General features: G+C 51.6%; 1 protein-coding gene across 2 annotated transcripts; it reads right to left on the bottom strand.

The window, feature by feature from the left end:
• Positions 1 to 2,742: 2,742 nt before the first annotated feature.
• Positions 2,743 to 21,764, bottom strand: Myo1a (myosin IA). 2 transcript variants are annotated; one of them, XM_063263146.1, is made up of 28 exons: positions 19,225 to 21,764; positions 17,580 to 17,712; positions 17,374 to 17,489; positions 17,064 to 17,158; positions 16,372 to 16,476; positions 16,101 to 16,147; positions 15,803 to 15,866; positions 15,533 to 15,631; positions 13,158 to 13,261; positions 12,894 to 13,041; positions 12,430 to 12,548; positions 12,264 to 12,350; positions 10,830 to 10,895; positions 10,618 to 10,722; positions 9,721 to 9,783; positions 9,324 to 9,524; positions 8,944 to 9,170; positions 8,440 to 8,640; positions 8,199 to 8,292; positions 7,767 to 7,916; positions 7,582 to 7,650; positions 7,068 to 7,142; positions 4,989 to 5,123; positions 4,311 to 4,417; positions 3,926 to 4,058; positions 3,673 to 3,825; positions 3,380 to 3,507; positions 2,743 to 3,064 (listed from the first exon to the last, which is right to left on the bottom strand). In XM_063263146.1, exons 2-28 carry the CDS (start codon positions 17,691 to 17,693, stop codon positions 2,938 to 2,940), a joined length of 3,132 nt encoding a protein of 1,043 aa, XP_063119216.1. In that variant the 5' UTR covers positions 17,694 to 17,712; positions 19,225 to 21,764; the 3' UTR covers positions 2,743 to 2,937. The 2 variants fall into 2 exon arrangements, with proteins under 2 accessions (XP_063119216.1, NP_062197.1); NM_019324.1 differs by lacking the exon at positions 19,225 to 21,764 and having other exon boundaries at positions 2,757 to 3,064.
• Positions 21,765 to 21,869: the final 105 nt, after the last annotated feature.

The following is a 21,869-nucleotide window of genomic DNA, read 5'->3' as shown; positions in this document are numbered from 1 at the left end:
GAACTGTTTCTAATTGAACCTCATATTCCCCCCCCCACACACACACACACACACACACTTCTACCCTCACCAACCTGGGGACAGAAACCAATCTGGACAGTCCGAAGGAGTTTGCTCTGCAAGAGCACATGAGAGTCCAAAAGCTGATGGCCCCAGCCCTGTCAGCCCCTACACACACACACACACACACACACACACACACACACACACACACACACACACACATACACACATACATACACACACAGACACACACATATACATACACACACAGACACACACACACACATACACACACACATACACACACACACACACACACACACACACACACACACACACACACACACACCGCAACACGGCCATCCCTATCCCTGAGCCCCGACATCAGGGAAGCAGGACTTCAGCAAAGGTCCGCCATGAATAATGTCCTTTGATGATACTGGAGCTCACGGAGGAAGGCAGGAGTCGAGGCTAGGGGGTAGCTGATCACCCCTTGATCTCTGGGATTAGTGAGGACTTGAAAGAGTGGATGATGCCACCCAAGCCAGCAGTGGTGGAGGAGAAAGACTGCAGAGAGCTGCAGCAGGCAGCTTCGCTTTGCCCACGACTCAGATGCAAACGACACAAGTGCCCGTGGCAGCTACGGAGCACCAAGGAGTTCTTTCTCTGAACATCTCAGATGCTGGCATAAAGTCGGGGTCCACTGCAGCTGGCGCCCCCATCCCTGATCATGCTGTGGGTATGTCCAGTTGTCCAGAGCTGAGGCAGGCTAGGCACAAGTTCATGTGTATAGGCTCACCTGTGCCTGTCCACCATGTGCTCTGCTGTGGACTCCCTTGTATCTGGAGAGACTGAGTTGAGAGTGGTGCTGAGCTATGTGTGACAGAGAAAGGCAACAGTTCTCTGACCAACCAGCACCTCCATCAAGAACTAGGAAAAGGCCCTGGGGACCGGAAGAGGAAACTGAGTCTGGACTGTGTCGGAGCTGCAAGGCCCTTGAATGGCTCCTCAGTCAGGGTGGTCTAGGATGCTTGTGGCCCTCTGAGGTTGAAGCAACCTACACTTGGAGAGGGCAGGATGGACAGGTGTGCAGAGGTGGGGCAAGTTGTGAATCCTGATCCACACAGCGGAAACATCCAGCCCTTTCCATAGGGAAAAATGGACCCTGGGCTCCAGGAAAAAAGAGAGAGGGAGGCAGGGGAGACAGGGGAGACAGGACAGGGTGCTGAGCCCTCCCCATTCTTGAACTAGCATCATCCATCAACATGGAGGAAGAATGGAGGCTCAAAACCTACTTAGCCCTCCCCATCCCTGGCCCCGCCCAGGGAGCTGGCAGCTCCCTCAGCTCTGGGAAAAGAAAAGCAGGATGGGGAGCAGCAGCTGCATTTTCTCCTGAAATTGCTTCTGAAAATGACCAGACACTTCACTGGGAGAGTGACGACAATTTGGGCCCTGGGAGCCGGAGCCGAGGCGGAGAGCGGGGGCGATCGGGTGTGGGTCACCACCCGCTCCCAGCCAGACAAGATCTTCTGATTCTGAGAAGTCAAGGTTGGCGTTGTCATCTGGGGAGTGGGAGGCTAGACAGACAGAGCCTGAGCTACCCCTCCTCCAACCCGGCCCCCTCAGGACAGGCTCTAGCCTCCCTCGTGCTACCCAGAGCCCTTTGCAGCTCAGAGCAGGATATACCAAAGCTCAGGGCTGGGCTCAGGGATGGAGAGATTAATCTGCAGGCCAGAAGGATAGTTAATCAGGTCTCCCCGCCAGCATGATTACTTGGGCCCATGAGCTGCCTGCCAATAGAGGCTGCAAGGGACCCCAGCCTCAGCACTCAGCGAGCTCAGTGCTCAGTGGAGGAGGCAAGGGGGGAGGCGGGGAGAGGAGGAGACTTCCAGAGACAGGAACAGCAGCAGCCCTTCCTGCCTCTCCCTGGGTGCACATCTACATTTTACTGCAGTGTGCAGCGTGTTCCCCCAAGACAGAACAGGGTGGTGAGACAAGACAGTCTATCAGGAAGGAGGAATAAAGGACAGTGGGAAAACATATAAAGCAATAGCTTTCTACAAAATATTGCCTACTAACATTGTCAAAAACCACACAAGCAGAGACGGTGAGGTGGCTGGCGTGACACTGTCTGAGAGTGCTAACAGAAAGACAAGAGGGGACGGAGTCAGTCCTAGAGATGAGCATATCTGAGTCAGGAGCTGCCAGCTGTGGGTCCCAGCTGTGGGGCCACCTAGTCTTCAGAGGCACGGAGAGGAAGAGGGTTTCTGGGGGTGCTGCAGCCCATCTCTGGGGCAGAGGCTGATGGAGATCCTGGCAGCAGCATCCCCGTGTACCCCAGCTTGCATGAACCCTGCAGCTTTAGGCTTCTTTTCAAGCCCTAGCTAAGAAGCCTAGTCTCCAAGAAAGGCATCCTCAGGTCTCCCCTCCAGGGACACATTTAATGAATCAGCTTGTTGGCCACCTGCGACCTGAGCCTATCCCAGACTTCTACACCCCCAGCCCCAGTGTCTCTAAACTCCGCCAGAGCTCAGCCGGTCAAGGAGGCCAGAGACAATTCTCCTTCCCTTATTGTCTGTACTATGTGGCTCCCAGGAGCACAAGGAACGAGTGGCATGGGGGGTGGGGGTGGAGGATCCGACCATAACTGGGTAAACATCGAGAAATGGAGGAAATAAATGAGCATCTGCATCTGAGCAGAGAAGGAAGGAGACGGGGGCCACCAGCCCTACCCAGACCTCGTGAACCACGTCATTTATTAATGGGCTGAAGCTGGGAGGATGCTGCATTTGGGTAAGAATTCTAGAAGGTCCCGGGAACAGAGGGGCATCTTCCAGGGTTCTTCATCTCTAAGCCCCACACCTCATGGTCAGAAGAGTAAGACTCCAAGTTTTGCTCCAGAGGAAGAAGCTGTGTCTCCAGGAGGTCCCAATCTCACCGCACAGTCACCTCCATAGAACTACTCCCCTTCTTCTTGCAAGTCAGCTTTCTGTTCCCACTCCCCTGGGGGCCCTGGGTAACCTTGACAGCCACACTGCCCTCCTTGAACCTCACTGAGAACCTGGAGAGGGAGAAGAGACAGAGAAATCCAAGCTAGTACCTCCGTGCTCTCTGCCTGCCTCCTGCCTCCTCTCCCTGGTGCAGACATACACTATACCCCCCAGCGATCTGAGGACTTAAGACCTGAGAGAACTTGGTGCATCGAGTCCAGCTGTCGGGGGGGGGGGGGAGGCCCGGAAAACACTGAGACAAACCCACGAGCCCTGCCCTGACACGGTCTGCCTAGCTTTCTGAGTGCATGAATTTCCCGGTCACAATGACCAGTATTCCGGTCGCCTGTCCTGAGCTGTCTCTCATTGCCAGCCCGTGGCCTTACTTCTCAGTCACAGTGACAGGAAGCTGCCTCTGTGTGGCATCCAGCACTGCTTGGTACATTTTTGTCAGCAGTTCAACCAGGTGGTCGCTGATTAGCAGGATGTCCCCCTTGGAGGCTGCCGACGACATCTTAGGAAAAGGGAAAAAATTTAGTAGAGATTAATCCCCCCACCTCGCCCCTGAGCGCATGAGGGACTTCAAAAACCCATAGTGAGAAATTTAGTTCTGGCACATCCAGCCCACCTCAGCCCCAGCACATTGACTCCAGAGAGCCCACCTATGAGGCTCAAATACCTCACTCAGATGCAAGCTAAAGAGCCCGTCCTCGAGGCTGGTGACTGACACCCCAGCCACATCCTCCAGCTTAATGACAATTTGGGCCTGGGACTTCTTGGCATCTGTGAGAATCACATGCCCCTTGGTCAGGAGGAGAATCCGTGAAGAAGTCTAGAGAAGAGACAGAGAGTGAGGACAAGCATGTCGCCCAGCCCAACCCCCGGGCAAAGCAGAGGCAGAAGGCCCTCCGTGGGCTGCTGTAGCTCTTCACCTTGCCATTGCCACGGTTGACCTTCTTCACGGTGTCTGCCACCAGGACAGGCCCTTCCTCCCTGCCCTTCAGTCTCTGCAGCTTGGGGTTCCCCTGCAGGCCGACGTAATCACCACGGAAAGGGACAGGCACGCTGAGGACACGTGAGAGATGTGCCATGTGAACAAAGCCTTCCTGAGGGACCTGCCCTGGTACTACATCTTGTTTGAGAGATCCAGAGACATGGTCCAGCATCAACACCATCATCAGTACAGCACACACGCACACAGAGACTTCAAGGACCACACAGCTCAGTGTCTCCAGTCCACCCAGGCAACTCTGATATGGGTTCAAGCTTAAGAGGTGCCATGCGGCAGAAACGGCTTTGGCATTTGGAGGCCCTCACCTCTGGAGGTAGGAAGCCTTCTTGCCCTTAAACAGTTCGCTGGCACAGAGCTTTTCCCTCAGTGTCTGCACCTGCTTCGGGGACAGCTGATCTCGGTACTTCTTGCACTGTGAGGAGGAGAAACCTCAGATCACGGTGGTGATCTTACTCTGTAGGAAGAGAGTGAGGAAAGGAGACTCAAGGACAGGAGGGGAGGAGAGAGCTGGAGGGGAAGTGACAGGGACACAGGAAGGGTCAGTGTTGAAAAGAGAATAGACACCAGCGAATACAAGCGCCACTAAAGCACGTGGCCAGCGCACAGGACCAGGCTTAGCCTAGGTGGGCATCCCACATATTTCCTGAATTAAGAACAGATGTCATTGTGATTTGAAGTGAACTTAATCACAATGTTGTGTGGTTCCCACCTGCAGGAGTTCCTCACAGTGGTGAGAGTCATTGAAACAGAAAGTAGATTATAGGTTATGGAGGAGGCGGCCAGGACCAAGGACCAAAGAGCAAAGGTCTGGGTGGTGGAGTGACCTTGCATCAACCCGGATACGCTTGTTGCCAACGTTTCGACACTTAGCAACAGGAACATAATTTATGTATATTTTACCACAGTGAGGAAAAAAGCAATCAGGAAGAAAATGAGGGAGGGAGGGGTCACGGGAGAGAAGGGCGGGGCCTCAAAAACTCCACCTTCCACTGGTAGAAGAGGTGCTGCAGTTCCTGATTGGCTGTGTTGAAGCACCTGTAAGGGGCAGCTGGCCACGTGTTGTCCAACACTTTGGTGGATGGCAAATTCTTCTTCAGATTCAAGAGGAATTTCTGGGTCTGGGTTGAAAGCAAAGCGTTAGGGATGGAAACCTGAGAAGATCTGCTCTTGGGCAGGCAGACTCACACCCGGTGGGCCCCTTGTGAGAGGCAGGAGCCGGGCAGAGGAGGTGGGACAGGCTTGCCTCATCGGTCTCTGTCGCTGTGCACTGTGCTCCGCGGATGGGAGTTAGGAACACGGGAAGCAGTGGGATGGTAGGAGGGCTGACGCCTAGGGAGTGAGGTGGGCGCTCCAATGCCAAAGCCTCTCTATATATTGTCTTCTCTTCTGGCTTTCTCTTCTCTGAGGTCACAGTGACCTACAGTTGGGGCCAGTGTGTGTGTGTGTGTGTGTGTGTGTGTGTGTGTGTTGGTTATTGGATAGACAAAATCTGCCCTCTAATCAGTGGTGGCAGCCTACTCAGCCTACCGTTCAAAGCCCTTTACTTGGAGCCCAGGGTCATGTGCCAGAACCCCCTGGACTCCCAGCATTTCCGACCAGAAAGGTTGGAATTCCTTGCCACAGTGCCCACTTCTTTGCACCCTCAAGGATAATGGCCCTGGGCCTACCCCTTGCCTATCTGATAGCTCAGTTCTGCCCATGGAGATTCTGTCCAACCTGTGAGCCCTAGCCTGAACCCAGATGTTCAGATGATATCCTTCCAGCCACTGTGGAGCTGCTGAGTGCTTGCCTTTTCTGATCATCAGTGTTCAAGCCTGCCTAGAGCCACGGGCTGTCCAAACTTCTGTTAGAAGGACTTGGGCAGAGTCTAGAAACTCAGAAATCAAGTGCTTTACATCCCAGCCCGACCATTTACCAGCAAGCACTAGGGCCTGGGACAAATTACTCAGCCTCCCTAGGTCTCTGTTTGTTTGCTGAGATAGGCTCTCACTATACATCGCTGGCACTTGCCATGTAGACCAAGCTAGTCTTGGCTTTTAGCCTGTCAGACTGGAGAAAGCAGAGAGCCTACAGAACAGGGTTGTTGGAAGCCTTAGAGGTAAAAGCGTAGAAAGAGCGTGGCAGGTTGTCAGTGTTCAGAGGGAACACCGCTAGGCTAAGGCCATAGCAACATGTCAGAAGCGCTGACAGGATCCGGGACCGGGATTCTCGGAGTGTGATTTATGGAACCACACAGCTCCTGGGCTGCCGCTCAGCAGCTATCTGACAAAGTGCAGGTAAAAGGAATGTTGAAAGGGAGAGAAGAGCAAAGCCAGATGCAGGCCTCAGGTGCCTAGTGAGAGCGCACGTACTGTGGGGAGAAACAGGATGATGCAGTGGAGCCAGCTCAACAGGCCAGGGTGGCATGGGGCCAGGGAGGAGGGGGAAGCAGAGGCAGAGGGAGCCACAAGGCCTCAGCATCAGAGCTTCCACTCCTCCCTGAACATGCAGCATACCTGGTCAGGGTCCCAAGAACTAACAAATCCAGTCGCCTGAGGTCAGTTACGTCTTCCTGAAGCCCTCAGGGCTAATGCCCCCATGCCCCCTGTCTGGCCTTTCCCAGATCTTCATCACCACTATCTGGCACATGTCCTGTGGGAAGCCACGCACAGCTGGAGGCCTCCTTTGGTCAGTTGCCTTTCCTCACGAGCATGGGCTTCAGAGGAGAGAGGAGGAAGGTGTGATTCCTTCCACCTCCAAGTGGATCTTAGAGGCCAGGCTAGTTAATCTTGAGTGTCCTCGGTCCACTTCATCAGAAGGCTAGGTCCGGCCAGTCTCTCCCCAAGCCTGTGACTGTGGCCCAGGTTGTACCCCTCAGCACAGGAGGCAGACAACTTCTACCTGAGCTAAGCGCTGTCTGATGTGACTCCAGCCACAGACACCAGAACTTTCCCCCAGTGTGTGACTGCCCCGTTCCGTTCCGTGGAGGGAAGAAGCTCTAAGGGGAAGCTCAGAACCACTCCCCCATGCTCCCCCAAGACTGCCCCAACTCCTCACCCCATTCCCGCCTCAACGCCACTTACTATGCTCTGGTAGATAAAATTTGCCAAAGTGATGGCGGCGCCTGACCGGAAGTATTTTCGATAGTTCTTGCGGGCCTGGTGTGGACAGATGTGTGAGGAAGAAGTCAATGTGAAGACAGTCTAGCAGAGGGTCTGCTGTTTTGTTTTCTTCTTTTTTTTTTTTTTTTTTTCTTTTTTCCGGAGCTGGGGACCGAACCCAGGGCCTTGTGCTTGCGAGGCAAGCGTTCTACCACTGAGCTAAATCCCCAACCCTGTTTTGTTTTCAACCAAAGGACAGAGTCAGAAAACTAAATAACAAGTGGAGGACTGAGATTATAACTGGAAAATGATATGAAGTCACTAGAGCTAAGGGCAGAAACACCCCCCAGACCTACACCCTGGTCTCCTGGATGCACACCCCCCTGGCCAGAGCAGGAGGAGGGTCCCAGTGTTACAGAGAGGAGGCCTTTCTCATGGCACCGGGGATAACCCAGCAGAAGCCACGAGTGGGCAGGGACCCCTCTGCCATCCTTACCTTCCAGCCCCTCACGAAAGCCTGGATCAGCAGTACTGATGACCGGATCTTCCCATAGTGCTTCTTTTGCTGTAGGAAATGTGGGCATGGTTAGGAAAAGCCACACATACCCCCCCACACACCGTTCCCCACCCCCTAACACCGGCAGCAGGAGTGGTGATGTGGTGCTTAGGAGGTGACAGCACCTTGTTGCCCCGAAACCAAGCCGAGATGAGGATCTGACTCTTCCGCATCTGCTGGTAGTGGGTCCGACAACGCCAGCCCCGGTAAACCTTCTGGATGAGGGTGGCCAGCTGCTGAAGCCTCAGGCGCCTTTGTTCTTCCAGGTAGAAAAGCTGGGGCGGGGGTGGAGGGCAAAGAGGGGCTTGTTCTCCTTTGCACTACACTGAATGCACTATACTATGGCCTTGCGCCTTACACCATCCTGTCTTTCAGCGTCCACTACAGCCAGTCAGGCCCCACAATGAGCACCTAGCTTAGGGCAGAATGTCCAGCACTCAGTTCCCAGGGTGGTCCCTTCCTCAGGCACCATCCAGTCCTGTACTGAATGCTGCCTTCCTCTTTCTCAGAGCTCCACATTCCACTCCCACCAAATGGGGCAGCACTTCCTGACTCACAGTCTTGGGGCTTCTGATGAAGATCTTTGTCCTCCCATAGGCCAGCTCCTCTGATGACAAAATCAGAGACCCCAGGACCTTCTCCACACCTTCCCTGCAGGGGTGGATGGGGAGAGCTGCAGAGAGGTGGGGCAGGGCACAGTCCCCTCCGTACATCCCTTATCCCTCTGCAGCCCTGCTGAAGAGGAATGTCGCCTGCTTCAGCGGATTCGCTCAGCCCCTTTTCCCTGCTGGGTCTTACCGGTCTTCCCCATTCCAGCGCGGCCACGTGCTCCGGCTCAGCAATCGGTACCTCTCCAGGAAAGGCTTATAGGCCTGGCGGAAGGCGTAGCCAGCCCTGCGCACCCGAACATTCTCCAGCAGCCCCAGGTATCGAGCCTGGACCATAACCAGTTCTGAGGTGAACCTGCCTTGCTGCTGCTGGTCATTGGGCTTTATGCACCTGCTCAGGAAGTCAGGAAGACACGGGCTCAGGAGAGGGCAGGCACCTTGCCAGTGAAATGGCTCTGGTCTCCACGTGCCTACTTCCTACAACTCCCAGAGGTGGAAATCTCTACAGAAGTGAAAGGAGACCCTCTAGCCCTCCGGTCCCACTCTCTGATGCCACTCTGTCGGCCCCTGGATACTCAGCTCCTTAACTGGTCCTGTCTTCCCGTAGGACAGAGCCTCTAAAACCCTGTTCCAAAGACTCCCAGACACGGACACGCTCCACCGTACATGGACCCAATCCCATATGGATTTTCACCTGATGTAGTTCGGGTTCTTAGAATACAGGTTCTTCATGAGTATGGCCACCGAATTCTTAAACTGGGTCCCAGCAGTCGGGGGCCGTTTGAGAGATGCTTCCTTGGGATTCCCCTCTGGGAACAGGGAGTGGAGGAGGGGATGCTGGGCCTTCCACATTGTCTGGGATAGGTCTCGGAAGAGTAGGTCGTTATTCTTGTCGATGAAACTGGTCACGTTGTATGTCACCTGCAGAAGAGTGGATGTGGGTTCAGCCCCCATGGCTACCTTCCGTCAGGCACTTGGACCCCCACCCCACCCCTAGTTTCACTGAGAAGTACCCTCAGTTCTCATTTCCTTACTGGCCTCTGCCCGGGCTCCCATGCACCCCTGCTACATCACCTTGCCCGCATAGTGGCAGATGCGGAAGCAGCTGAGGCCCATGGTGCGGTCGTATTGGCGCTGAGCATTCTGGGTGACTTTACTCTCGTAGTGACTGTGCTTGGAGAAAAGCTGGTTCAACTTTGCTAGAAAAGTGGTGTCACTGACCACCCCAGGTCTCAGGCACTCCTCATCCAGCATGGCCAGGATGCCTCGCTGACTCTAGGCCAAGGGAACAGAGTGAGTGTAACCAACCTGGTCTTTCAAGATGTCCACAGTATCACTGATGCCCCCCCCCAACCCACCCGAGTCCCTTTCCCTCTTGAAAGGTAAGAAAGGAGAGAGAGAAATGGGGGGAGGTGGGATTCTCAGGCAGACTGCAAAGGGAGGTCCTCGGAGCGAGAGGACAGCAGCTCACATGTTCAATGAGGTCACAGATGATGCCGTTGTCAAAGTACTCCACCTTTGTCCATGGTATGCCCTGGCCAAGAGAGACATCAGTTACAGAAGCAAATCCCAGATCCAGACTCCCTTTAGCCCAGCCTACAAAGGAACTTTAGAAAGGCTTATCACTCAGAGAGGTCTTGGAGTCATTCAGGTCAACTCATCCCTCCCAGGTTGGTAGAGGGGGCAAAAAACAACACGACAGAACTTTTTAAAAGTCTCCCCTGCATTTGCAGCAGAGTTGCCTGAAGCCCTGCTGCAGAGGTTAAGTTCTCGAACTCACAGGGAATGTCCCCAGGTTTGCGAGATGCTCGGCTGCTCACACTTGGAAGTGGACTGGCTCAATCAGACAGCTTTTCTAACACCTACCCATGGGATGCAGGGGTTTACACTGAGTCAGAGAAGGGGTATGAAGATCGGGAGCCGCAGGGCACTGCTGATGAGCAAGTCTGGATGACGCTGCTCTAACTGAGGACAACAACATCACCCAGCGCCGGGAGAGGCAACAGATTCTGACACGTTAGAGACGGGAATTGTCTAGGGTGCCAAGCCAAGGAGAAATGTCCCTTTTCAACCTGTCTCTGTCTGTCACAGACCAAGCATAGCTGTCACTTCGCTCTTGTCAGGACACAAACGCCCTTCCCGTCTCTCTGTCTCCTGTCTGGGCTAGCCTAGAGTGCAAGACTGGGGACACAGAAGATGGGAAGGAAGCACAGTGTTGGGGCGACTTAGTACTGCTGAATGCTCAGCTGTGAGAGGGAGACATTTTGTCCTTGTGTTCCCATCTGGGGAAAATTAGAGAGAAATTGTGATCAAGGAGAAAGGCATGCATCTGGAAGTCATCAGCAGGGCAAGCAGGAGCTCCACTCACTTCTCTCTTATATTCCTCCTGTTCTTCCTTCAAGGTCAGTTCTATAAACACCTGCTGTAGTTTTTCATTGCAGTAGTTGATCACGAACTGCTCAAAGCTGTTATCCTGCATGTAAGGAGAGTGGCTCACTTCAGGTCCTCCTCCCTCACCCACCGTGAGCCGCCCCCCAGGGATGCAATGCAGGACACGGAGGTTGCCTGACGCTCTCTCACCTCCAGTATCTCAAAGCCGTAGATATCCAGGACCCCCATAACCTTCCTCTTCTCCCCAGTGCCCACCTGAAGAAGAGGGAGGGTTAAGTATGAGGAACGGCTCACTGCATGAACCAGGTAGCTAGGAGTAGAGTGGGAACAAACAACATTATAGCATGCTCGACCAAGCTGGAGAGGAGCTGTGGTGTCTCCCTCCTTCCCCTGTGCTCATAGCAGGACAAGCCAAGGAGAGGAGGGAAGATACAGATCCCATCATGGTCCCCATCAAGATGCTCTTGGGGCAGCACTTCTCCACCTTCCTAACACTGTGACTCTTTAACATGGCTCCTTGTGCTGTGCTGGCCTCCGATCACACAGTTACGTTCATTGCTACTTCCTAAGTATAGTTTTGCAACTGTTACAGATTCTAATGTAAAAATCTATGTTTTCCAATGGTCTTAGGAGACCCCTGTGAATGGGTTGTTGCCTCCACCAGGGATTCAACCATCCCTTACATTTTTTTTTATAAAAGACTATTCCATGCCATTTATTACCTGATCTGATTAGCTCCAGTTTGGAGAGGGGGGAAAAAAATAAAATCTTAAGAGAAAAAAACATTTGCCCCAGCCAAGATGCAAATCTCAGCTAATCCTGGGGCCTTTCGATGTGCCTTCCTGCAAATGGCACTGTCCTGTAAATGGCTGAGCACCGACAGCTTTACTGTAGCTCAGTAGTGAAGCCACACTTAGCATGAGCGAGACCCTGTGTTGTACCCCCACGCCAAAGTCATAAACAAATAGTCACTTATTAACTGCCTGAGCCACCCCTCCAGCCCTTCCATTCCTTTGTATGGCTGAATAATACAGCTACAAGGATAAAACACACTGTTTGTCTAGTCGTAATCTGGTGGACATGGGTTGCTTCCATTTTTTGACTATTAATAATTTAGTTATGTATTCACTCACTTATGGATTAGTTTGTAGAGACAGGATCTCACATAGCCCAGGATGGCCTTAGAACCACTATTTTTTTTTCTTGGTCTATCATGTATAATATTTCTACAAATGTTTGTATGCAACATTCTCTCAGATATATGCCAAGGTATGGAACTGCTGAATCATATAGCAACCGCATACATTCTGGTCCACAGACAAACGCTGTGAAGCAGACAGACACCCATAGGTGTGAGCAGCTGTTGCCAAATCAGGAAGCTGAGGCTCAGTGTCTCTGAGGCGGTGAAAGAGCAGCAAATAAATGGATCAGACAGAGGGACTCAGACTCCTAGAAGGAGCTGTGCCTTCCTCACAACTGTCCTACTGTGCATCCCAGAAAACAAGAACGAGTTGGCAGCCAGAGCGAGAAGGAGAGGCAGGCTTTGGGAAAGGGCAAGAAGGTGAGGCAGGCTTTGGGAAAGAGCGAGAAGGTGAGGCAGGCTTTAGGAAAGAGCAACCTCACCTTGATGCTCTCGTTGATGCGATTCACTATCCAGTCGAAGAGGCGGCTGTAAATATTCTTGGCCAGGGCATCCCGAGCATACTGAGCCTGGGGCAGGGGACGCAGCCTCATTACTGTGACAGCCACAGAACAGTCTCAAAGTCAGCTCCTTCAGGAGGGCTCTTACCTGGATGACGTTCAGCACCGTGACCACCTTCTCTTTGCCTGTCTCCATGGTTCTTGAGCACAAAGCTTTCTCTAGTTCTGCAGAGTTCAAACCCATCATCTCCCCAATCTCCTGAATACCTAGAGGAATAGAGAAGTACAATGTGGCTGGGCCCCATCTCTCTGGGGGGAAGGTTAGGGGGCTGACCATCAAACCTGCCTGGATCATTAGTGACCAGCGATGGCTGGGGAAGTCACTGCAGCTGACCCAGGAGGAGTGGGACACATTGCAGGTCAGATTGCCCCCATATCTCAGGAGATTTGACTGAGGTCCTGAATGTCTCAGACCAGAGCCTACTTTGTTTTCAGAAGCTCATTCTGAAGTGCTTCAGTAGAGTGATCAGTGAGTCTCATGGGAGGAGACTGCAGGAGTGGGCAGACTGAGGGTAGGAGGCTCCTGGCAGGCTCCAGGAAGGTGGTACCCACCTTTCCCATCACAGACACCACTGGCTGGAAGCCCGTTGGCCTGGAATTCATCTGCCAGCTTCACATTGCCCAGCTTCAGTACCAGGGCTGTCACCTCCAGCACTTGTCTAATCTCCTCCTCTGAGAACCCAATCACTGCCATTGCGTTCTTGGGAAGGAAGCAGAAATCAAGCTGAGCTAATGGGACCAGCCCCGTGCCTCCATTCACAAGTCCTGGTCTCAGAGGATGGCCTGAGGGCAAGCCTGCCCACACTGGGCACTCACCTGCACAGCCCTGAAGTTGGAGGCATCATCCATACCGTTCACCCTGGACACCTCCCCATTAAGGTAGGCATAGCCACGTGCATCTTCCTCAAGCTTTAGGGCCTCTGAGTGTACAGAGAGAGTGGGGGGGGAAATGTTATCACCTGCTCTCTAGAGTACACCAGCCTGACACCTCAGGACCCTTGCCCTGGGTCATGATTTAGGTTCATCACTTGCCTCCTCTGGTTGGGGATAAATGATAATAAATGAATTTTTAAAGTGTTTGTTAGGGTTGGGTACTCATATCTGTTAGAGAATTCCACAAGCGTCTCATTGATTTTTACCTCCAAGCAGATCCTCTCTCCTGCTCTGGCAAGAAGGTGAGGGAAGGAAAGAAACACACACGTGCCCCAGCCTCAGTAACCCCTGCAACACGGCAGCATCTACTCCCCAACCGTAACGCTGCCACCTCCCTGGGAAGGTTTTCACCCACGCTGGCTGATGAGCTAAGTGGCTTTCTTGTGTCCCCCGTGATAAGCGAGACTCTCCCAGCCCACCTCGGAAGAGCTGGGTTTTGATTTTTTTTTTTTTTTGGTTCTTTTTTTTCCGGAGCTGGGGACCGAACCCCGGGCCTTGCGCTTCCTAGGTAAGCGCTCTACCACTGAGCTAAATCCCCAGCCCCCCTTTTTTTTCTTTTTTCTTTTTTTCGGAGCTGGGGACTGAACCCAGGGCCTTGCACTTGCTAGGCAAGCACTCTACCACTGAGCTAAATCCCCAACCCCTTGATATTTTTTTTCTTTCTTTCCCCAAAATGAATGTTTTGTGTGTCCAAATTGCTTCTCACTTACATGTTCCCTGGCTGCCAAACAGGATTTTTATTTTCATTTTAATAAATGAACCAAGGAAATGTCCCAAGCTCCTTCCTAAGATAGGAAGAGTTGGGCTGATCATAGACCCATGTCAATTATATTCTGTACAAATGATCTGAGAATCAGAGAAGTGAACCACAGTCTCAATTTCAGCGGCAGCTCCCTCTAGCACACAGATTCTGAAATCAGTACTTACTAAGGAAGGGGAGCTGGAGAGAGGATGAGTCAGAAAACTCAGGTATAATGAAACCGGGGAGCTTCACCCAGATACAACTTAAACTAACAGGTATGGACCCAGCCAGAATAAAACCCTAGTGCCTGTGAGTCAGACAAATTGAACAGCATTAAGCCCATTAAGCCAAGAAGGGGAGAATAAGACCTATGCAGCAGTCTCCTGAACCATAAAGATTTCACGGAGCGGCAGGATGGGGTGGGATGGGGAGGTGGGGATTGTGCAAAGTCAAGCACAGAATAACAAGGAATCAAAGAGACAGCTCCTTAGGGCCTGGAAATCCACACAGTTACCCCAGCTAGAAGAGAGGATTTTGAGAGGCAAACTCTGTCAAGAGTCAAGCCTCCCTCCCTCCCCCCGCCCCCATCAGTAATGTTCACCCAGAGCCACCTCTGGCCAGTCCAGTTCTCAGGCTGCTGGGAACTCTTCCCCAGAACAGTCAAGATTCATGCTATCCACTCCCATGGTTGTCTGCACAAGCTTATTCAAACCAGCCACAAGGCCCTGTAACATCTGCTCTCACGCCTGCCATCACTACAGAGCTGAGTTCTTTGATCCATGTCATACTCAGCTCTCTCACTCAGCCCTAATGTAATGTATGATCAGGAGATGCTGGATGGATGGATGGATGGATGGATGGATGGATGGATGGATGGATGGATGGATAAAACCTCAATGAGCTATCTAATGAAAGAAAACCAGGAATACTGCTGGGTGGTGGTAGCATGTGCCTTTAATCCCAGCACTCTAGAGGCAGAGGCAGTCAGACCTCTGTGAGTTCGAGGCTAGCCTGGTCTACAGAGCTAGTTCCAGGACATCCAGGGATACATAGAGAAAACAGCAAACAAAAGAATAAAAAGAAAAGAAGAAAACCAGCGAAGATCGTAGGTGAGGTAAGCATAGAAGCCCAGGCAGTCACTGAAGATCTTAGAAGTTCTTGAAAGCTCACCTCTCCTGCCTGCTACTCTGTAACTGTCAACAGAACCTCTAGGGTTGAAGGAGGAAGGAAGGTAGCTGAGAATGAGTGTCCCAGGCCTGACATCAGTGTTGGGAGAGAAGAAGCAGGCAGGGCATAGGGACAAGGGCAACAAGGACACAGGAAGGCGATCTCTGGCCTTGTGCCAGCAAAGAAGAGAGCAGAGCCACCAGGGGACATGTTCTCAATCCTGAGCCATAAGGCAGTGGGTGGGGAATGCAGGGAGGAGACATGGTGATGGGGCTTGAGAGAAGGGAGAAAGAGGGACCTGGGGCTCTGGCGATAGGACAGGGTTAGGAGTGCCCGGAAGATCACATACTCAGCAGCTGTGTGTCTGCTCCAGCCAGCAGCTGATAGAAGATATGGAAGTTCCTTTCCCCTTTGAGTTGCTTCACCACTCTGGACTTCTCAAGCAGATCTGGGAGGGAGGGAGGACACATCCATCTGAGGGTCCAGCAGGTCCCTCCCATTCTGCCCTGAGCCCAAGTGTTCCTAAGAACCTAACAATCCTCTTGTTTGCAGAAGCAGATGGGCATAAAGAGACAGGGGTGGGGAGTGTTGGTGAGGCTTATGGGAGGGGGACACATACAGTTGGTAATGACACCTCCAAGGGGGGACCCTTTGAAGTCAAACTCGATGTCCATGTATTTTCCCTGAATGGAGAGACCAGAGAAAGTCTTGGTTGTCTTTTTCTCCCCACCACACCTGTGGGAGGGCTCTGTGCTGCACTCCTTGCTTTCAGCCCCCCCCAACCCCCCAACACACACACACCACACACACACACACACACACACACACCACACACACACACACACCACACACACACACACACACACACACACACACACACACACACACACAGATCCTGGGCAGATGTGGTCACTCACAAATCGAGAGGAGTTGTCATTGCGGATGGTCTTGGCATTGCCAAATGCTGTGGAAACAAAGAAAGAGAAAGTGAGAGGCCAAAGTTTCCAAGAGTTAGTTAGAGCCTAGAGGAGGGAAGCCTGGTGAGGACAGCTCCTTCCGGTCTGCAGCTCCTTCTGGTCTGCTGACCAATCATGGCTTTTATACTGAAGGGAAACCATGATTTTGGAAGAGTGTCTAACTAAGGCTGAGGGACTGTAGGGATGAGGAGAGTTGAGACTGGTGGCTCACCTTCCAGCACTGGGTTTGACTGAAGCAGCTGCTCCTTCACCGAGTTCACCTGCTCCCCTTTCCCACAGACAGCAGCCACATAGGACATCACTAGCTTACTAGCCTCTGTGCAAGAGAAGCTCTGAGTGAGTCAGGACACGCCCACTCCCCCACACATACACACACACACACACCATTAGAGTCCTTGACCAGGACACAACTGCTTCCAACCCCTTAACTATCAGAGCCCCTGGTCAGGGCTCCCATCCCACTTAGCTCCACGCAGATGTGTGCTTGGATTTTGGTTTTTGGAGGCAAAGTTTTTCTGGGTAGAAACTCAGAGATCCACCTGCCTCTGCCTCCTGAGTGCTAAGGCTTGCACCACCACCACCCTGTGTCACTTGCTACCCTTGTAGAAGACCTAGTTTGGTTCCCAGCACCCACATTAGGTGGCTCAGAGGATCTGATAGCCTCTTCTGGCTTCTACAGGCACCTGCATGTCTGTGGTGCAAATATATACACACATTCAGGCACATTCATATAGACACAAAAATGTAAAAGCCCTAAAAAAGGAAGAAAAAAAAAAGCAGAAAACCTAGAAACCTAGAGAGGAAGTAATGGGGATTGAGGGACAGGGACAGGCCTGCTTGGAGAGATAAGGAGATGATTCCAGACATGATTCCTGGTTTCCCCCAAGCCTGGAGTCTCCTCACCAGTCTTGCCAGCTCCACTCTCGCCAGTGATCAGGATACACTGGTCCCGGTCCCGATCCTTCAGCGACTGGTAGGCCACGTTTGCCAAAGCATAGCTTGTGGGAAGGAAGTGGACAGTGACTAATGGGAGGCTAGCCCAGGACAGCATCCTCCAATCCTTACCACTGGGTTCATCCACCCTCCTCAGGTGAACCAGATCAGACCAGGACTGACAGTCTAAGGAAGGATTCTCAGGGGAAGAGGGATGCTGGAGAACCTCCTTTGGGGAAAGGCTGGGGGAGGTCAGCCTTCCTCTGGTCCCTTTACTCACATGTGGGGCTTCAGCTCATAGAAGGTATAGTCCCGGTATTTGGCAATAAACTCTGGGCCATAGATAGGAAGCTGCTGGTAGGGGTTCATGGAGATCACCACATTCCCAATGTACGTCTGGGGAGGAAGGTGAGACAGATGAGCCTGGCAGGAAGAATGCTGAAACCCCCTGGGTGCCCCCAACCCTGGCTCCCATGGCAAACTCACATAAATCTCTTTTTTCTCATAACGAAGTTGGAGGTTCTTGATCAGAGACTCCTCATCCAGAGGCTCCAGGAGGATGAGATCCTCCACCCCCACGGAACCTTCCAGGAGAGGCATGTCAAGAGGCTAGAGGGTCCTAGAAGTAAGTATGGTAAATTGCTGCTGACCGTTCAGCTTAAGAGTTAAGTCATGGTGGGAGGGGAAGAAGGCATAAGGGCCTACAAGAGCCCTCCTCTCCCTCTCTACAGGAGAGCCCTCTAGCCAGAAGGGTCTCTGGACCAACCTGGCTGACCAGGAGGTGGAGGAACTCTGGGCAGAGGGTGGGATGGGAATTAGATAGGACTACCTTTGTCTGCCCACCTGGGGAAAAGGGAGCACAATTGTGCTTAAAGGAGAAGGCTGAAGGAATCGTGAACCAAGCTTTGTTCTGCCCTCCCTCCTCCCTCCTGAGGGGGTGCTCTCTGGCTCCTTGCCCAAGTCAGAGCCTGTATTCAATCCCAACCTCCATTTCAGTCACCTAATCCCCCTATGATGACTGCCTCCAGAGGTCTCTCTTTCTTGTCACTTGTTACCACAGTGACTTCAGTTTTAGATGGCGTTGGATAGGGTGACAAGTTCAGAGATATAAACAAAAGATTGTAACTGCCCTTAGAAGAGGGAGTAGGTATACTTTCTCAATGGTTGGGTCTCTGGTTGCCCCTTCCGCTTCTCTCTTTAATTGTGAAATCTTCACATTTTATACCTGTACCTATCATCTTCTGGCATGGACTTTGCCCAAAGAGACACACCCCATTTTTTAGTAGCCAGTGAGAGTGTGCAAGGAGGAGTGCTCTAGGGAGGACTCTGGGGGCAGGGGAGGATTGGGCTGGGCTGCATGCAGCAGGCATGTGGCAGGTGTTTCTGCAGGAAATAAAAAGCCCTCCTCAAGCAGACCGAGTGGGCGGGGTGGCAGAATTAGTTCAATGGTCAATGCCACTCCCAAGCAGGAGTGCGACACATTCCCTCACTCTCTGAACCTAAGGGAAGAACAAGAGTAGCATAGAGGGCAAGAATGCCACCCAGCCTTCTCTCTCCTTCATTCTGCTTTCCCCAAGCTCCAGTCACTTCCTAAATACCTGGAACATTGCATGGATACCGATGGTGGTAGTCTCTAGAAAACACCCACCACAAGCCAGGCAGAGTTCTCAACACTGCAACCTGACGGTTCTAATAGCCTGTGAAGTAGAGACTATTATCCCATGTTTCTCAGATTTCTCAGATCAAGGGTAAGTAGCCATGCATGGTGGCTTGTGCCTGTAGTCAGTGTCCAGGACGCAAAGACAGGAGGATTACCTTGAGTCTGAGGCCAACCTGAGCTGCACAATTAACCGCAGACCAGCCTGAAGTTCAAAGTAAGATCCAGTCTCTGTCTCTCTCTCTCCCACCTGCATGTACACACACACACACACACACACACACACACACACACACACACACACACAGAGTCTTTGAAGCAGGGAATGGTGTGAAGCAAAGGTAGGTCATGAGGACACATCTTTGAGTTTGAATTGAGAAGAGTAAAAATACGATTATTTGGAGGTGAGAAAGGGAAAAAAGAAATAGATCCCAGAAGAGGAACCCCAAAGTGACAGGTCAGAGCAGGACTTACCCAACAGTAGAAATGAGGGAGTACTTCGGTGCCCCTTGGTGAGTGGGGGGCAGGGGACCAAGTCCCAGTCTGATGGGAAGGGTATGAGCCACTGATACCAAGGAAGAAGCAGTGTCTTAGTTAACAGGAGCTGTCCATGGTGTCAGAAGCCAGGCGTCCTCTGTCCGACCTTCTGTGCTGGCTGCTCTCACCCCAGCTCCCTGTGCCACTCAGAAGAGGCCAGAGATGGCTGCTCAGCACAAAGTCCAGGGCTGTTCCTGCTGAGGGTGTGGCTCCCTTAACCCTTCACAAGCTCGTGAGGCATAGACTCCCTACATCTAGGGAAAGCCTACCTGCCTGGCTTTTACTTAGGACTCCAATAGAGAAGAACCCATGACCCACTGTCCCAAGAATTTGGAAATAAGAGCAGAAGGAACAGAATTTGTATCCAAGGAAAATATTTTTCCAAGAGTTGGAAATATTGCCATGGATGGAATACAGGTTTATGCAGGTGTGTGTGTGTGTGTGTGTGTGTGTGTGTGTGTGTGTGTGTGTGTGTGTACTCAGATCACCTGGAGGGCTGACAAATCCTGTCCACTTCCCACCCTTGACCCACAGACTGAAGTCAGAGCTGTGACATCCGTTTCACTGCCCCCCACCCCAAATTAGTAGCCCCACCCTGTGAGTTAGGCCACACAGAAGCTCTATTCAGTGGGAGGACAGAAGCAAATACCATGCTCGTGTGACAACTGTTCTCTACTTCCACAGCTGGACTCCGGGGACCATGAACAAGACACACTTCCCGATCGTCTTAGATTGCAGCCTAAATTCTGAGGTTTATAATCTTAATAATTTCTCAGCAATAGGACACCAAATGAAGACCCCAAGACGTTTCCTGAGTTTAGACTAGCAAAAAATGGCTCTGCCAGATAAAAGCTTACAAAAATCCAATTTCCCAAACGTACTTTCATCCACCCAGGAAAATTCCTGAACAGCATGCCCCTCTGCCTCTGAAGCATGCACAAAGAGAAAATTAGATATTGTATCACTTAACTAACATGGAGACTTGATAGTCCGACTTTCAGCTTCTGCTGCTTGGTTCAAGGTCCGGGGGCTCTATTGCTCTTGCAGAAGCACTCTGCATAAGCCTGGCCCATCGGCAGTTCCATTTTCAACCTGCCCTTACATAATTTATTGATTTACTGTATCTATTTGAAGGAAGAGAGCAAGGAAGAGAGAAAGCTGAATGAAGTGGTATCAAAATATAATAATCCCCTATTGCATGGGTGGGGCAGTGTAATGGTGTCAGAGCCAGGGTGACTACTGATTCCACTGTCCTGTGGAAGAAACAGACCCAGAGTAAGAAATACTTTCCCAGGACCACACCCACAGAAACCTCCACAACTGGCACTAGAACCTGGATCTTATGCTCTCATGGCTAGGAGTCTGCAGCCACTTGGAGTTTGTCTTTCTCTGCCCATTGACTCATGTTGAGTGCCTACTGCATGCTTTAAATTAGGTTTAAAACAATGTATATTACATCTCCTGCTACCAACTGTGCTGATCTGCCTGGGACCCACCATGGGCTCCTATATACCTGGAGGTGTGAATCTAGGAGTGTGGTGGTGCACTTTTAATCTTGGTACTGGAGAGGCAGAGAGACAGGTGGATCCCTCTGAGTTTGAAATCGGTCTGTTTTGCATAGGGAGCTCCAGGCCAGCCAGTGCTGCCTAAGTAAAACTCTGCCCCTCATCCTACAAAACAAAAACTAGATGACCTGCCAAAAAACCTAAAAAGTGGGTAGATCTGGGTTTACAATGTATCAAACACACATCCTAGTCCCCTGGGATTTCAAAGCCAGCCACACTGGGGCGCTACAGGCAGGTACAGCACTGTGAACTACTTTCCAAACTAAGGTAGAAATCCAGCTTCTGGTTTACTCCTCTACTAGGTGACCTAGAATCACCTTCCTTTGTCTTGGACCTACTTCAGGGATAGGAGGTATGGCTCAGTTGGTAGCATGCTGTTAGCACAGAGTCCCTGAATATGATCCCCACACCTTAATTCAATGGATGCTTACAATGGACATAAAAAACAACTTGATGAGATGCAGGCATGACTCATCATGACAAGGTGGCAATGGTGGTGGGTTTATTGGAAGTGATTCTGCCAAAACCCAGCCCAGCACCTATACACTTAAACATAGGAACTTCATTGTTTATGTAACTTACACTCTGAAGCAGAAGACAGAAAGACAGACGATTCCTGTTCTTTGGTACTGACTTCCAAGAGTTGAGGGTAGCCACCTGATCCCACCAATTCACTCAACAAGCCTCCCAGACACAGCAACTTAAAAAAGATGTTATTCTTCAATATGCTGGGTGTGGTGACTCATGCCTGTGATCCCAGAACCAGAGTTGGGATAGGAAAATAAGACCAAGCCAATCTGGGCTACATGACTCTCAACATCCCAGTCTCCAGAATACTAAACCAAAATATATTTGGGACAGGGAGTTACTCAGTGGGTAAGAACATTTGTTGCCAAGCCTGATGACCTGAGTTTGATCCATAGAATCCATATGGTGAGAACAGACTCACGCAAGTTGTCCACACCATGAATACACTCACACATGTATACACACACACACACACACACACACACACAC

This window comes from Rattus norvegicus, chromosome 7 (assembly GCF_036323735.1).
Source record: "Rattus norvegicus strain BN/NHsdMcwi chromosome 7, GRCr8, whole genome shotgun sequence".
Lineage (NCBI taxonomy): Eukaryota > Metazoa > Chordata > Mammalia > Rodentia > Muridae > Rattus > Rattus norvegicus.
Note: the sequence above shows the minus strand (reverse complement) of the source record. Positions and strands in the feature narration are given on the sequence as shown.